This window comes from Lissotriton vulgaris, chromosome 4_1, assembly GCF_964263255.1.
Source record: "Lissotriton vulgaris chromosome 4_1, aLisVul1.2, whole genome shotgun sequence".
Classification (NCBI taxonomy): domain Eukaryota; kingdom Metazoa; phylum Chordata; class Amphibia; order Caudata; family Salamandridae; genus Lissotriton; species Lissotriton vulgaris.
The window spans coordinates 990,315,559-990,328,248 of record NC_141691.1 but is presented as its reverse complement, the minus strand read 5'-3'; the positions used below and the strand labels follow the sequence as shown (position 1 = coordinate 990,328,248).

Here is a 12,690-nt window from a genome sequence, read left to right as displayed (position 1 = left end):
GCCCGTTAGAGAGAAATTAATCTGTCCTGTCAGGGCCTTAACCATATTTCTGCTGCATCGTATTATTATCTCTAGTATTAATCGCGTAAAGGATATCGCTTGTGCTGTTTTCCTGTTACGTTTCCCATTCTGCGCTGTTCTGTGTGTTTACAAGCATGTGATTGGTCTGCGGCTTAGCCAATAGGATTACCGTTGTTACGGTAACAAGGCGCGATACTTCTCTTATTTTTGTTTTAATCAACGACTGCATCAATGAAGTGCTCTGATGTACGAGCGTATATTAAATTTAGTCTGTTAGGTTTATTATTATCAGTGTGAAGTTATATGTTGCAAAAAAGATGGGCTTATATTTGATAATTTTAAGCACGCTGTATGCGGTATCGGGGTAGATGATACCTATCAATTTGTGTTCCTTATTTTACAATATTTATATTGTATTCTTATTGTACTCGGGGGTATTTAGCAGCGCCGATCTTAAGTCTGGCCCTCGATTGAGTCTACCTGTTTGTACTGTTTTTTTGGCAATCGGGCACATGTTCCATATTAGATTGAGCCTGACTGTTAGTAAGAGTATACCAAAAGAATAAATTTGTATCTTTTTCTACCAGAATCTAATTTGTATTCGCATCAGTTTATATTAGTGTCACCCTCTATAAGAAATATTTTTATGTTTCAAAATATTTTTATGTTTCCTTATGCTTGTCAATGGTTTCTGATTACTTATGCACAATTAGCATATCATATACCAGCTGCATATTGCTGCCAAATCCGCACTAGATTGCCCTAGACTCACACATACGCAGAATTGACTTTGCAACAAGGCCTTTTTCTGCACCTCTGTTGGTTCTTTCTGCATATCCCTAGCTTCTTCCTTAACTTTTCATTGTGTTTCTGGACTTCTGATGCCTCATTCTGCATTTCTCTTGCTTCCATTTTCTTCACTAGTCCTACATCTGTAGGCATAGTTAGAAATTATCATGTAAAAGCCTTAGAAATTCACTGAAAAAAAACATAGGTTTCAGGAACGTTTTAGTTGGAAATTATCATTTAAAAAGCCTTTGAAATATATTGAAAAAAACACAGGTTCCAGGGATGTTGGGATGTTATAGTTAGAAATTAGCATTTAAAAAACCTTTGAAAGTCACTGAAAAAAACATGGGTTTCAGGGACGTTATAATTATAGTTAGTTGGACATTTCACTCGTACAAAACCTGAGTAATTTGGCCGTTATAGTTGGGTGAGCTAACTATATCTCGTGCCCCCGCAATGCACTGCTGATGACATCACATATTACATCTTTCATGACATGGTCAGTAACATCACTGATGACATCACTGATGACATCTCAAATGACATGGTTAGTAAAAGATCTCTTAATCTCTTTCAAATTGATCTTCTACTTTTGGTCAAAATTCAAATCTCACCAATCCCAACAAATAAGAAAAATTGAATGCAAGAACATGTACATTTGATATAACTTTGTACTGCCCCAACTTTGGAGTATTTTTTGACATACTAACATACTTATGCGGAATCTTCACAGCAGAAAGATTAAAGCTTTCAGTGCTAATGCTGTCAAGGCATCATTTTGTGACACTACTTTTCATGATGGATTACATTTTATAATCTGCGCTACGTACTTTGAACTTGAGATCTTGTGAAACTTTTTAATCATATTACTATCATTTTGCTACTATTATGCTCAGTTTTAAAACTATAGAAGTATTTATAATGTTCAGCTCAATGTACTTTTTTGTCAGTAACAACAATATTTTCCTTCTCATCATAGAACAGTTCCTGAATTTTTAGTATTTCATTCAGGGGTCTGTATTTTTTATACTTTGTTACTTTGTTTTTTAGATGGGTGGAATGGAGTCGGTCATCACTGGTCTGATTGACGAGTTCAAGTTCCTTCACAGACACCGAGAGCTGTTCACCTTGTTCATCGTTGTGTCTACGTTTCTGATCTCGCTCTTCTGTGTAACCAATGTAGGCTATTCAAATGTCTCTCAGAGGATCCTACACGACAGTGTTTGTTATAGTGATGTTTTAAAATGGCAGATGCTCTCTTTTGAGTTTAAATAATTTAGGTAGTAGGATGTCGATGAACCCTACTTACTTTTCCTGTGATTGTATTACAACTTCATTGTGTATTTGTTAATGTGCCAAAAGACCCGTCCACTAGTGTTAGATTCTAAAAAGAAAGGCTTTTCATCTTTCAAATAAAAAGTAAAAGTAAGAATATTGCTGCTGCATAATTGATGATAATGTCAAGTTGTGGGGTTACAAGTAAGAGCATTTGCCACACATTGTATAGAGATTATGCTTTGTTGCAAGGAATTCAGACTGATCTCCTGATCTGCTTAAATGGGGAGAAAGAAAGTTAGATGTTTTTGGCTCAACATAATCATATTATTTATTCCATATTAAGCAGGACAGGACTGCAGATCAATCTGTGACATTTTGTGGAAATGCCTCTTTCTGCCATAGAAGATAAAAAGGTGGGAGACAGCCAATAAATCCACCACGAACTACAAATTGGGGGGTTTGTGGGCAGTTTGTGTGCTGTCACTGGGAAAACCACTGGACTTGCCCAAAACTCCCTACATCTGACTGTGGTTAGCCTGTGGAGGGAATGTGGGTGAATTTACAAACAGAAAAGGGAGCCATAACTCTTCTGCAAATCAATTAAGTCATCTACAGCATATGCACTAACATGGCAGCTCCGAAAATTAGTGCATGTGCTGCAGAATGTGCAGTTTCTTCCAAAATGGATGCTCGTCACCGGACGGCACCATGATACGTGCACTAGTTTAACGTGTCATTAGTGATTTAATTGCTTCTAATTTTAAAGGGTTACTTGAATCTGCATGCAGCACTGTTGTAGATATTATAGAGACAAAAGCAAATCTCGCGAGTGGTTGTTTCTGCAACACAGCAGTAAATGGTATAAAGAGAAAAGCAAATGTTCGAGAGTTATGATTCATGCAATGCCAATGCAGCAGTATATGCAATAAAGAGAAAAGCAACCCTTCACAACTGAATATTAATTTCAACCATGTCCTTTTTTCCTAGGGTGGGATTTATGTCTTCACTCTGCTGGACCACTTTGCTGCTGGCACATCTATCCTTTTTGGAGTCCTCATTGAAGCTATAGGCGTTGCGTGGTTCTATGGTGAGAAATGTAGCTTGTTTTACTAATAGTGAGATTATGTAATTTAATTTCGGGGGCAATGTGGGGAATGCTTATGCAAGTTTTCCACTAAAGACAACCATACTAAAAATAAGAGCATGAGAGAAAGCTAAACTTTATTCGTGAGCAAGGGCACTTGCATACTTCTTTCTCTCAACCAGTGGCAAAGTAATTTAACATACTGACCGCTAAGCTGGATCATGTACGTCATACAGCAGTGATAGTCATTTGTTATCACAGTGCTTAGCTAAGTAAAACCATTACACCAAAAAGTGGCAATAAAATTGAAATTCCACAAAATATCCATGTTTATGTGCAATATAGTTACTCCTTCATTTCAGTTGGAAAAACCCTAAAATGCTTTGAAATATTTCAAAGAAGAGTCTTAAACATGAAGACTAATGGGACCGCCGGATCCGTGGTGGCAGTCCAACACAACTACGGTGGTGGGACCGCCACAGGACCACCGCGGCCGCTGAGGATCCCTGATCCCACAGCGGTGGCACATCGGTGTGAGGCTGTAGTATGCTGGTGGTGCCACCACTGCACCGCCAAGCATATTGCGAGTTTCTTCACTGCAACCCTTTTCATTGCGGTGAGATCACCATAAAAAGGAAGGCGGTGAGGAAACTAAGGGGGCTGCGTCTGTGCATGGGTGTTGATGCAGGGGGGCTACATTGTGCATTTCAGTCCGCCCAGGAACTGTCTGTGGTGCTCCCACAGCAGTGACTTTCTATGGCTCTCCTATGAGCCATAGAAAGACACCGCCATGGGACCACCTCAGCAGGACCGCCCGAGTGGTATTCCAGTCGGAATGCGACGGGCTGGCTGGTTAAGGGTTTGGCGTGTTGCATCAGGGCGTGGCGACCCGCTGCAACACCATCAAAATAGTACTAAGGCCCTAAATGTATTCTTGGAATTCACAATGTCTGTGCATGCCCTTAAAATGCATTTTGGAAAGACCTCAGGGAGATGCGTAGGCAATGATTATGCAAGAAAATTCAATGTGTCAGCCACTGTCAGGTTTTTTTCTGGCCAAGTTTTATTATAGTAGCCACCTTAATAAGGCCAGGGTGATGACAGTTTTCATACGTCCATGTAACACTGCCGGCCTGTGTGTTTCTTTAGCAATGTTCAGTTATTACAAAACATGCTGGGCTTATCTCAGATGTCATCAGGTCGTGCTAGTCCTCCTCAACCTCTACCCAAGCTCTGTCAGTCTCTCGTGTGGGTCTGGGCTGGCCTCTGTTGTGCAAATGTTAATAGAGGGCCTTTAATCCCTTGCCCGCGGCTGGAATTCTGCGCCTGTGCGGCACATTCCGATCGCGGGCGTGGTCATGACGGCTCCCGGCCGTCATCAGCACACGCCCACCGTGACGCATGACGGACGCGAGCCGTCATCAGCATGCAAGGGGTTAATGATATGGCTCCCGGTGCCAGCACTATTTGTGGGGACTGTGTGAGGCCTCCACTCCCCCCAGTGTCCTTTATTCTAGCTCCGAAAACTTCCAGACACTTTACTACCCTGATGTTAAGCTGTGCACATTCTGAGTTGAGTGCAGCAAGAAGGACATGCCTGCATGTTTTTGTCCAGCTGCCTGATTGAAGGCGCCCACAGCATCCTCCTGCGGTCTGACAGCATAGCAGATGCAGGGCAGATACAGAGAATGTGAATTAAGGTTTCTTTCCCAGCAAAATGGAGTCTACAGTTCATCTTGGCCAGTTTTATCCATTGGGGAACTTGATCCAAAGTTATCTGGATGCCTAAGCAAAGGTGCATAAATTTAAGTTTAAGATGAAGTGTAAATCCAAGGTCAAAATATGTGTGTGGCTTTAGAGAGTCATAAGAATGACGACTTTGGCGGAGTTGGGCAGGCTTTGCCCAGGTTTTTTGTCTTCTTGCATGGAAAGAAGCCTGGTGGATCTGTTAAGCATTTTTATAACTCAGCAGATGGGATGCTGGTGCTTCATGGGTCAGAGGCTTGCAGCAATTGCAGAGCATCACGAAAACTGCGTCTGAAGATTGATATTGAGTTTGGCTGGTTTATTTGGAGCCAGATGCAGGCTGCTAATGTGTTGTCCTCTGCCAATCTAAATTGATGGCACATTTTCAGGAAAGAGCACTTTGTGTCAATTGATTGCTTTTTTATACCTAACTCTAGGCGTAGTTGAGCCTGCGATGGACGTTATGTAATATTTTACTATGTTAAACCTTAAAAAACACAAGCCTTGGTTGATTGTGTTCTGAAGAAAAGCATTTTGTGCTTTCCAGAAAATAGAAATGTGAGGGATACTGTATGACTGTCAATGGAATAAGAGAGCGTCCAGATTTTCACTTGCCCTTTAATGACTATGCCCATGCCCTTTGACATTGTCAAGAAGGGTGGGAGGATGGATGACGTTAAAATGATGCCCCACCCTGTAAAAATGTCTGAGACGCCCATGGAGAGTACAACTTGCTCACACTATCACTGCTGTGTGCACTGTGTGTTTAACGTGCATGGACTGTAGTCGAATTTTTGTAACACCCTCATGTTGTTATGTGTGTGTACTTTTGTATTTTTGGCCACACCAGACCTCTGCTGCTATTTCATTTTTTCTAGGAGTTGGACGTTTCAGCGACGATATTGAGCAGATGATTGGACATCGGCCTGGCTTGTACTGGAGGCTTTGCTGGAAATTTGTCAGCCCTTGTTTTCTGCTGGTAAAAAACATAAGAAAACATTCCGGACAAGTTATACATTTGCGTCATTAGAAAGAAAAGTATTAGTTTTTCAAAGAACTGTCCGATCTAACACTTACAGATGTTGCCTTAGGGGGTATTCAGGGCCTGAGTGAGAACCAATAGCACCCCTGGCAAAAATGTTTGAACCACCTCACTCTCTTACCTCTCTCCTATCTCCACCCCTCTCCTCTCTCTCTTTCCTCTCTTTCTCCTAAATCACCTGCTGTGACTGCTGTAATCAACATAGATCGGTCTCCAGGGCCTCTAGTGGAATAACACAGGCCCTACCAGCCATTGCGACATAGCTGGCCCCAACCCTCCAGGAGGCCCCCAATTCTTTGATGGGGGCCCCAGTAGCCCAAGACCAATCAATATCTGTGAGATATGGGAGACTCTGAGGCCTCTCATCACAATCCGCAGGTGGACCCATCATTTGACCTTACCCCATTGAGTGGCTCCAGCCCCATTGGGAAATTCCTGAAAAACTAAACAGGCAGTTCGGACCTGGTGGTATTCCAACAACTAAGATTCAGCAGAGTGCAGCCTCAGAACCCTTCTCACAGCATACATCTGGGGCATATTATCAAGAACGGCTATAAAATTATCACCGCTTTAGCAGCAGGAAACTGCAGCTAAAACTCCGATAATGGGCTTGATAACATGTCCTTGTGAATTCCCATAGCAGCCCAGGTTCGGGTGTTAACCTGGGCTGCTATGGGAAATCACAAGGGCATATTATCAAACCCATTATCGCCGTTTTAGCGGCAGTTTCCTGCCGCTAAAGCGGCGATAATTTTATTGCAGTTCTTGATAATATGCCCCTTAATTTATACTTTTCCTAGCTGTTTCAAGCGGTAACTTATTATTGTAGGGTTTGAGTTAATAGGCAAATACTGATCAGACCACGAAGTTTGTGCAAAAAGGAGTTGCTGTCATCAGAAAATAAAAACTTAAAGGTACCTGTTCACTTTCTACATGAAAGTCAGACAAGGCTGCTCTTAAAATACTAGATGGATCTCAAAACCGAGGTCTGCCTTGCTAAGTAAGACAGAACATACTTCTGTGATGGAATATAAGTTAGACGATCTATCTACACAGATGAGCCAGTGAGCCCTTGCATAAATCGACAATAAACAGAGAGAAAGGCTGGCATTTTTTTTAGTAAAATTAAAGATATGCTGCTCAGTGCTGGACATTCCTGTGATGAGGCAATGAATCAACTAGAAGTCTACAGCATTTCTGTTGACTTCATTCTTCTCTTGAGAGCAAGCAGTGGCAAAAGTATTAGGTCGGATCTTGGCAAACTGATGGTTAACTATATCTTTACATTAATTGCAAGCATATGCTATGAAAATTAAGCAAAAACAAAGAAAACATGCTCATGCTTGCAAAAATTATTTCAATAAAAGAAAAACTTTCACATAAGACTTTACTAGAGCATTATAAGCTCATCCTAACAGGCATGTGTACCTGGTATAGAAAACTTTGGGCCATATTATCAAGAAAGGGCGATACATTATTGCCGCTTTTATTGGCAGGAAACTTCCGCTCGTGTTCTGGTGTGAACATGGGCTTCTATAGGAATTCACAAGGGCATATTATCAAGCCCATTATCACCGCTTTAGCGGCAGTTTCCTGCCGATAAAAGCGGCGATTATGTATCGCCCTTTCTTGATAATATGGCCCCTTTTATTTTTTATTTTTAATGTACGTGTACGTCACAGGAACTTAATCTCACTGGTGGAAAAATAAGTTACCATTGGTGATGAATCACTGTAACCTGAAGACATAGTTTAAAAATTTAAACACACAAGTGCGAGAAAAAAACCCATTGCACTGCCATTTGGGATTTTGCCCTTCTGGGAGCTGAATAAAAAAAATTTGTGCTACACTATTAGTGCTTGTTCTCCCAAACGGATTTAAAAATTGTTTGTCTCCTTGCAAGTGCCAGCTCTCCCTGGAGGCGTTTAATAAAGAAATAAATAGTTACTGGCACAGGTTAAAATAGATGTAGCACAAATCTCTCTTCCCTGTTGCAGTTCAAGGCCCACAAATTGTGGTTTCTATTTATCAAAGATGTATCACTGTGTTTCAGCAGGAGGGATTTGAAGTATGGTTACGACTAGTGATGCTATTTTTTATTATTATTAGTTTTTGATGCACCTGCCACAACCTCCCTCAGGATCCAAAGAACTTTAAAAAAAATTGGCGCTAAGCAAGAGCAGAGGATGGGGGAAAGAGAGAGAGACTAGCAGCAAATGACTTAGGCCCTCATTATGATTTTTGTCGGACTTGCGTCCACCCAACACCGTTATGGGGAAGGAACTAACCGACCATAGGTTGGCGGTTTGAACACCCTAATTTGGATGCAAATGCACATAGTGCTGTCGCAAACTTCCATTTTCCAATGGGAACTTGTGCTGCGGGCCGAAACCTCCCGCAGCACAAGCTCCCATTGAAAAATTGATTGAAAACATCCCTGCACCGTGTGGCAGGCACCTCACAGTGCCTGCCCTACGGTGCAGGGATGTGAAGGTGGTACAAGAGGTACCACCCAGGGCCACAGGTGGAGGGCCAGGGGGCAAGGGGGCCATACTAAGGGCCCCCAAAGGCACTCTCCGACAGACGTTCCATGTAGGAAAGGCCGACATGAAACTGCTTTCACAATCCCGATGGCAGAAAGGCCATCCTTACGGGATTATGAGGCATTTCCGCTATCCCATGGTAACCAAGTCAAATTCCCCAGCCAGTTTAAACTCCGACCGCCATCATTGTAATACTGCGGTCGGAGTGTCAATATCGGTCAGAAAGCCTCAAAACCATTGGTCAGAGGCTTTCCGAAAGACATTGTAATTCCACCATATGTTTACAACATCTCAAAGAGTAAGTTCCATCATGAGCCCCCGACAAACCCCTGATGAGATCAGTAGTTAGGACGATGGGCAAGGTATACTCTTCAGCCAGTCCGGCCAGTGCATTTTCAGAAAGAAACATATGCAATGTAGAGTTCATCCTTCAGTTGCACCTAGGTTGGCAGGATTTAGCTGTATCCACAAGTGTGAAAACCTATAGTTTTACATGTAGCACACTTCCAGGTTAACTGGCATTCTCTTAGATGCTTGCAATTCTCTGTGCGTCACTTCCGCTTTGATATGCAGTAAGGCCCTTTTCCATGTCAGTGTCCATGCTGAATTCAGGAAACCGCAAGAGGGGATATTTTCAACCATAAACGGCTATTTGCGGTATAGCACCTTTAAGACCTTATATGTTATCCGCTGTGGGCAGAACTGCCATTGTTGTGCTGCCAATATTTGCATTTCGACTTTTACCATAAGAGGGCTTCTGAAACAACCTCTGCTCCACATGTGAGTGGTCCCCCTCTAGAAGATTGAGCAAATCACCCAAAATGTGCTTCTAACCTCCATCAGTGACTGGTAGTGAGAATGGGACACCCATTATTCGCATATCGGAGCGGTTGTCTGATGGAACCATGCATGCGATTGCCATGCATGCGGTTCAACGAGGTCTTCACCATTCAAGTCTTAAATACTCAGATGCCTTTACCGTGCATGCGTTTGCAACGTAAAATGTGTTGTTAAGGCATGTATGGTAAAGACATCATGGTTAAGACTTATCAGATATGTGTAACCCCCGACCCCCCGCCCTGAGCCCTAAAACTACCCCCCTCCCTTCAGAAAACCAACCCCTCACTCCGAGCACTAAATATTTCCCTGCCCGCAACCCTAAAAGTACCCTGATCCCTGCCCCCCATCCTGAGCCCTAAAACGGGCCCTTAAGCCCCTACTTTGAGACCAAATAGTGCCTGCCTCCCTCCTGAAAACCAACTCGAGCCATAAAAACATCCCTGATCCTCCCCCAAAGGTCTGAAGACTACCCCTACCCCAACTGAGTTCTAAAACCTACCCCGACCCCCCAAGCCCTGAAAAACGACTCCAAGCCTTAAAAACGACCCCAACCCCACGCCTAAAAACATCCCCCACCCCACCAGGCCTGAAAACAACCCCAACCCCCCAGGCCGAAAAATAGAAAGATCAGTAAATTATAAATTGTGATTTTGAATATACACCTATGTACTTTGACATTTAATGCAGTTTGTGCTCGAGGCTGGAATGTAATCCCTAAGGCTACCTGACCTGGCAGAATGTTCTACTTGGTCCAATGACTATGTCACCCAGCAATAGTCAATTTACTACACCAGCTCTTCTGTGTATGTGGAGGGCTAAAAGATCAGTGCAGAGATACCTTATTTGTTTTTCATGACCAACATATGTGCATGCATGGACAGTCCAATTAATCTGGTTAAAGAGAATGCACTAATCTATTACTTCTTTCATTTGTTTTCAGTTTGTAGTGGTGGTCAGCATTGTCACATTTAATCCACCTGTTTATGGAAGTTATATTTTTCCGGAATGGGCAAATATCGTAGGCTGGTTTATTGCCATATCCTCTATGGCAATGGTACCCATTTATGCCTTCTACAAATTCTGTCGCCTACCAGGATCCTTACGAGAGGTATGTCTTATGATGTATGATCTGTAAATGTGTTGATGTCAGAGGTGACCCACATTCCATACATTGAATTTGTAGCTGTTTGATATGGCTCCTAACACTCCTTGGAAATTATGTCTTTGATTTAAAAAGCTATTGCAGTAATGCACAGATCGATTAAATAACACTGTGATGTGAATGCAGAAAAAAAAATCCTTTGTCATTTACCAGAAACTGTGAATAACTCATATCACATCACTGTATATTTATGTCTGCTTACATCTTTTCTCATGCTGTGATGAGCAATACCTGAAGGGCTCTCCCATTTTTTAAGGTCTGGTGGTGTTCAAGACTTTTTTATTTATACATATAAAATACTTACCTATTTGAGCTTTGGGCCAGCCCTCTTCATCCATTGGCCTGTTGTTGTGTCATTCTCATTTTTCTTCCTCCTTCAGTATACTGCATGGGTCACTTATCCATTGGTTATCTTCACTGTAATTGACGGCATTATGCTCTTTGACAAGAAGCATATCCACACACAAAGTAGTTCCCTTCAGTGACAGGGATTACTATGCTAATGTGTGCTTTTTTACACTAAAATGTTGTGTTGCTTTTAGTCACTGTTGTGTTTTTTCATTGGCAAGGGCCTGTCAGCTCCCCCAGCGCCACAGTTTAACAAAAAGCATGACAAAACAGAACAAGCATTGACAAAACCAAAGGTTGGCAGACAATGCCCGTCCTGTTGGTTTTGCCATTGCTAATTAATGTATGACGCTGTGTTGTAAAACATGAAATGGGGATTTCAGTCTCTAAACTTGGATGAAGCCAAGTCAACCTGAGACCTTGTTGATAAATAAAATAACCTACATGGGCGAGCTAAATATGTTTACGTGATTTAAAACCTGCTTAACCCCTTCCATGCTGATGACGGCCCCCAGCCGTCAGGCATCACGGTGCTCGTATGCTGATGACGGCTGGGGGCCGCCATGAACCCGCCCACTCTTCAGAAGTGCTGCACAGGCGCAGAATCGCGGCCGCGCCCAAGGGGTTAAAATCCTTGTGCCGCCACTTTGACAACAAAATACCTGTAATACAAACTGTAAATTTTTTGGGGGGGGAGTCATCAATGAAGCCATAGCTATTATCTTTAGTGAAGGAAATAAAACACCGTTTGCACGTGGTATGTTGTGTAAAACACTGGATTTTTTAAATCAATTTTGAAGCACTTAAAACTATTTTTGAAAAACCTACTATTTGATTGACTCCTCCTTTAGTATCCATAGCTTGGGATGACTACCTCAGGAATCTTCCTTCTCTTTCTTCTTCGGAATCCTGAGACTTCTTGTTTATCTCAACCGCCTAAATCGAATGCAATGGTGCACATATTACACTTCCCCTCTATTGTAAAATTAATCGTATATGCTTCTTTACAGGGGTGATTGTACATGCTGTGTTATCACACTATATCTTGTTATTTATGGACCCGTTTATGTAAACGCATTATGTCTGCATAGCATATCGAACTTTTTATGTATATCGCTCTGACACTCCTTAAGGTCTAGTCGGCGCTATAGAAATGGTCAAATAATTCAATAAATAAATAATACAACGCAAATTTACCTTATTTACACATTTTAAATTCAGACTCAGCTATTAAATACGTTTTTGATAAAGCTGTCCCTTAGGGTTCTGATATCTTTCTTTATAACAAATATATACTTGCTTTGAGCATACACCAAATCAGATCACCACTTAGGAGTAACCTTAGTTATTACAAGTGCATGCTTAATGCAAACACTAGCACCAGAATATAAATATTGCTAAGTCATTGTGCGTATGTCGTACTTCAAATAACATTTGCTTGATAAATGTATTTATTTTTTATTTTTTCAACTCATTAAACAGGCATATTTCAGTGACAAAACAATAAGAAAAAAAGAAAAAAAATCCCAGTACATGTGGACTGTAAAGATGAACATCAGAAAGAAAGATAAGGAATACAGTTGTAGTGATATAACCAGATGTCTTTCATATCAATTTCTGGAGAATACCGGCTCAGCCACCTTACAGCATTTGGTTTATCTGACTCCCAAAACTCTTTCAACATTTATAGTCTTCTGTAGCCCTAACATTCTAATTCCCGTAAACATTGTAATTCTTACATGGCAACAAATTGAATACTAATATACTACATGGACACCCCCACCATTGTTGAACCTGATCTCAATATACAATGTGGTTCCTTAGCCCTTACTTTGAA

At 41.6% G+C, this 12,690-nt stretch overlaps 1 protein-coding gene across 1 annotated transcript in view; it reads left to right on the top strand.

Moving 5' to 3' along the window:
- SLC6A3 (solute carrier family 6 member 3) overlaps window positions 1-12,690 on the top strand; it is a 581,644-nt gene that overhangs the window by 549,077 nt on the left and 19,877 nt on the right. Inside the window, exons 9-12 of the mRNA XM_086966890.1 lie at window positions 1,861-1,989; window positions 3,076-3,175; window positions 5,797-5,897; window positions 10,284-10,451. Coding sequence (XP_086823016.1) covers window positions 1,861-1,989; window positions 3,076-3,175; window positions 5,797-5,897; window positions 10,284-10,451 — 498 coding nt within the window. The remainder of the gene's footprint in view (window positions 1-1,860; window positions 1,990-3,075; window positions 3,176-5,796; window positions 5,898-10,283; window positions 10,452-12,690) is intronic.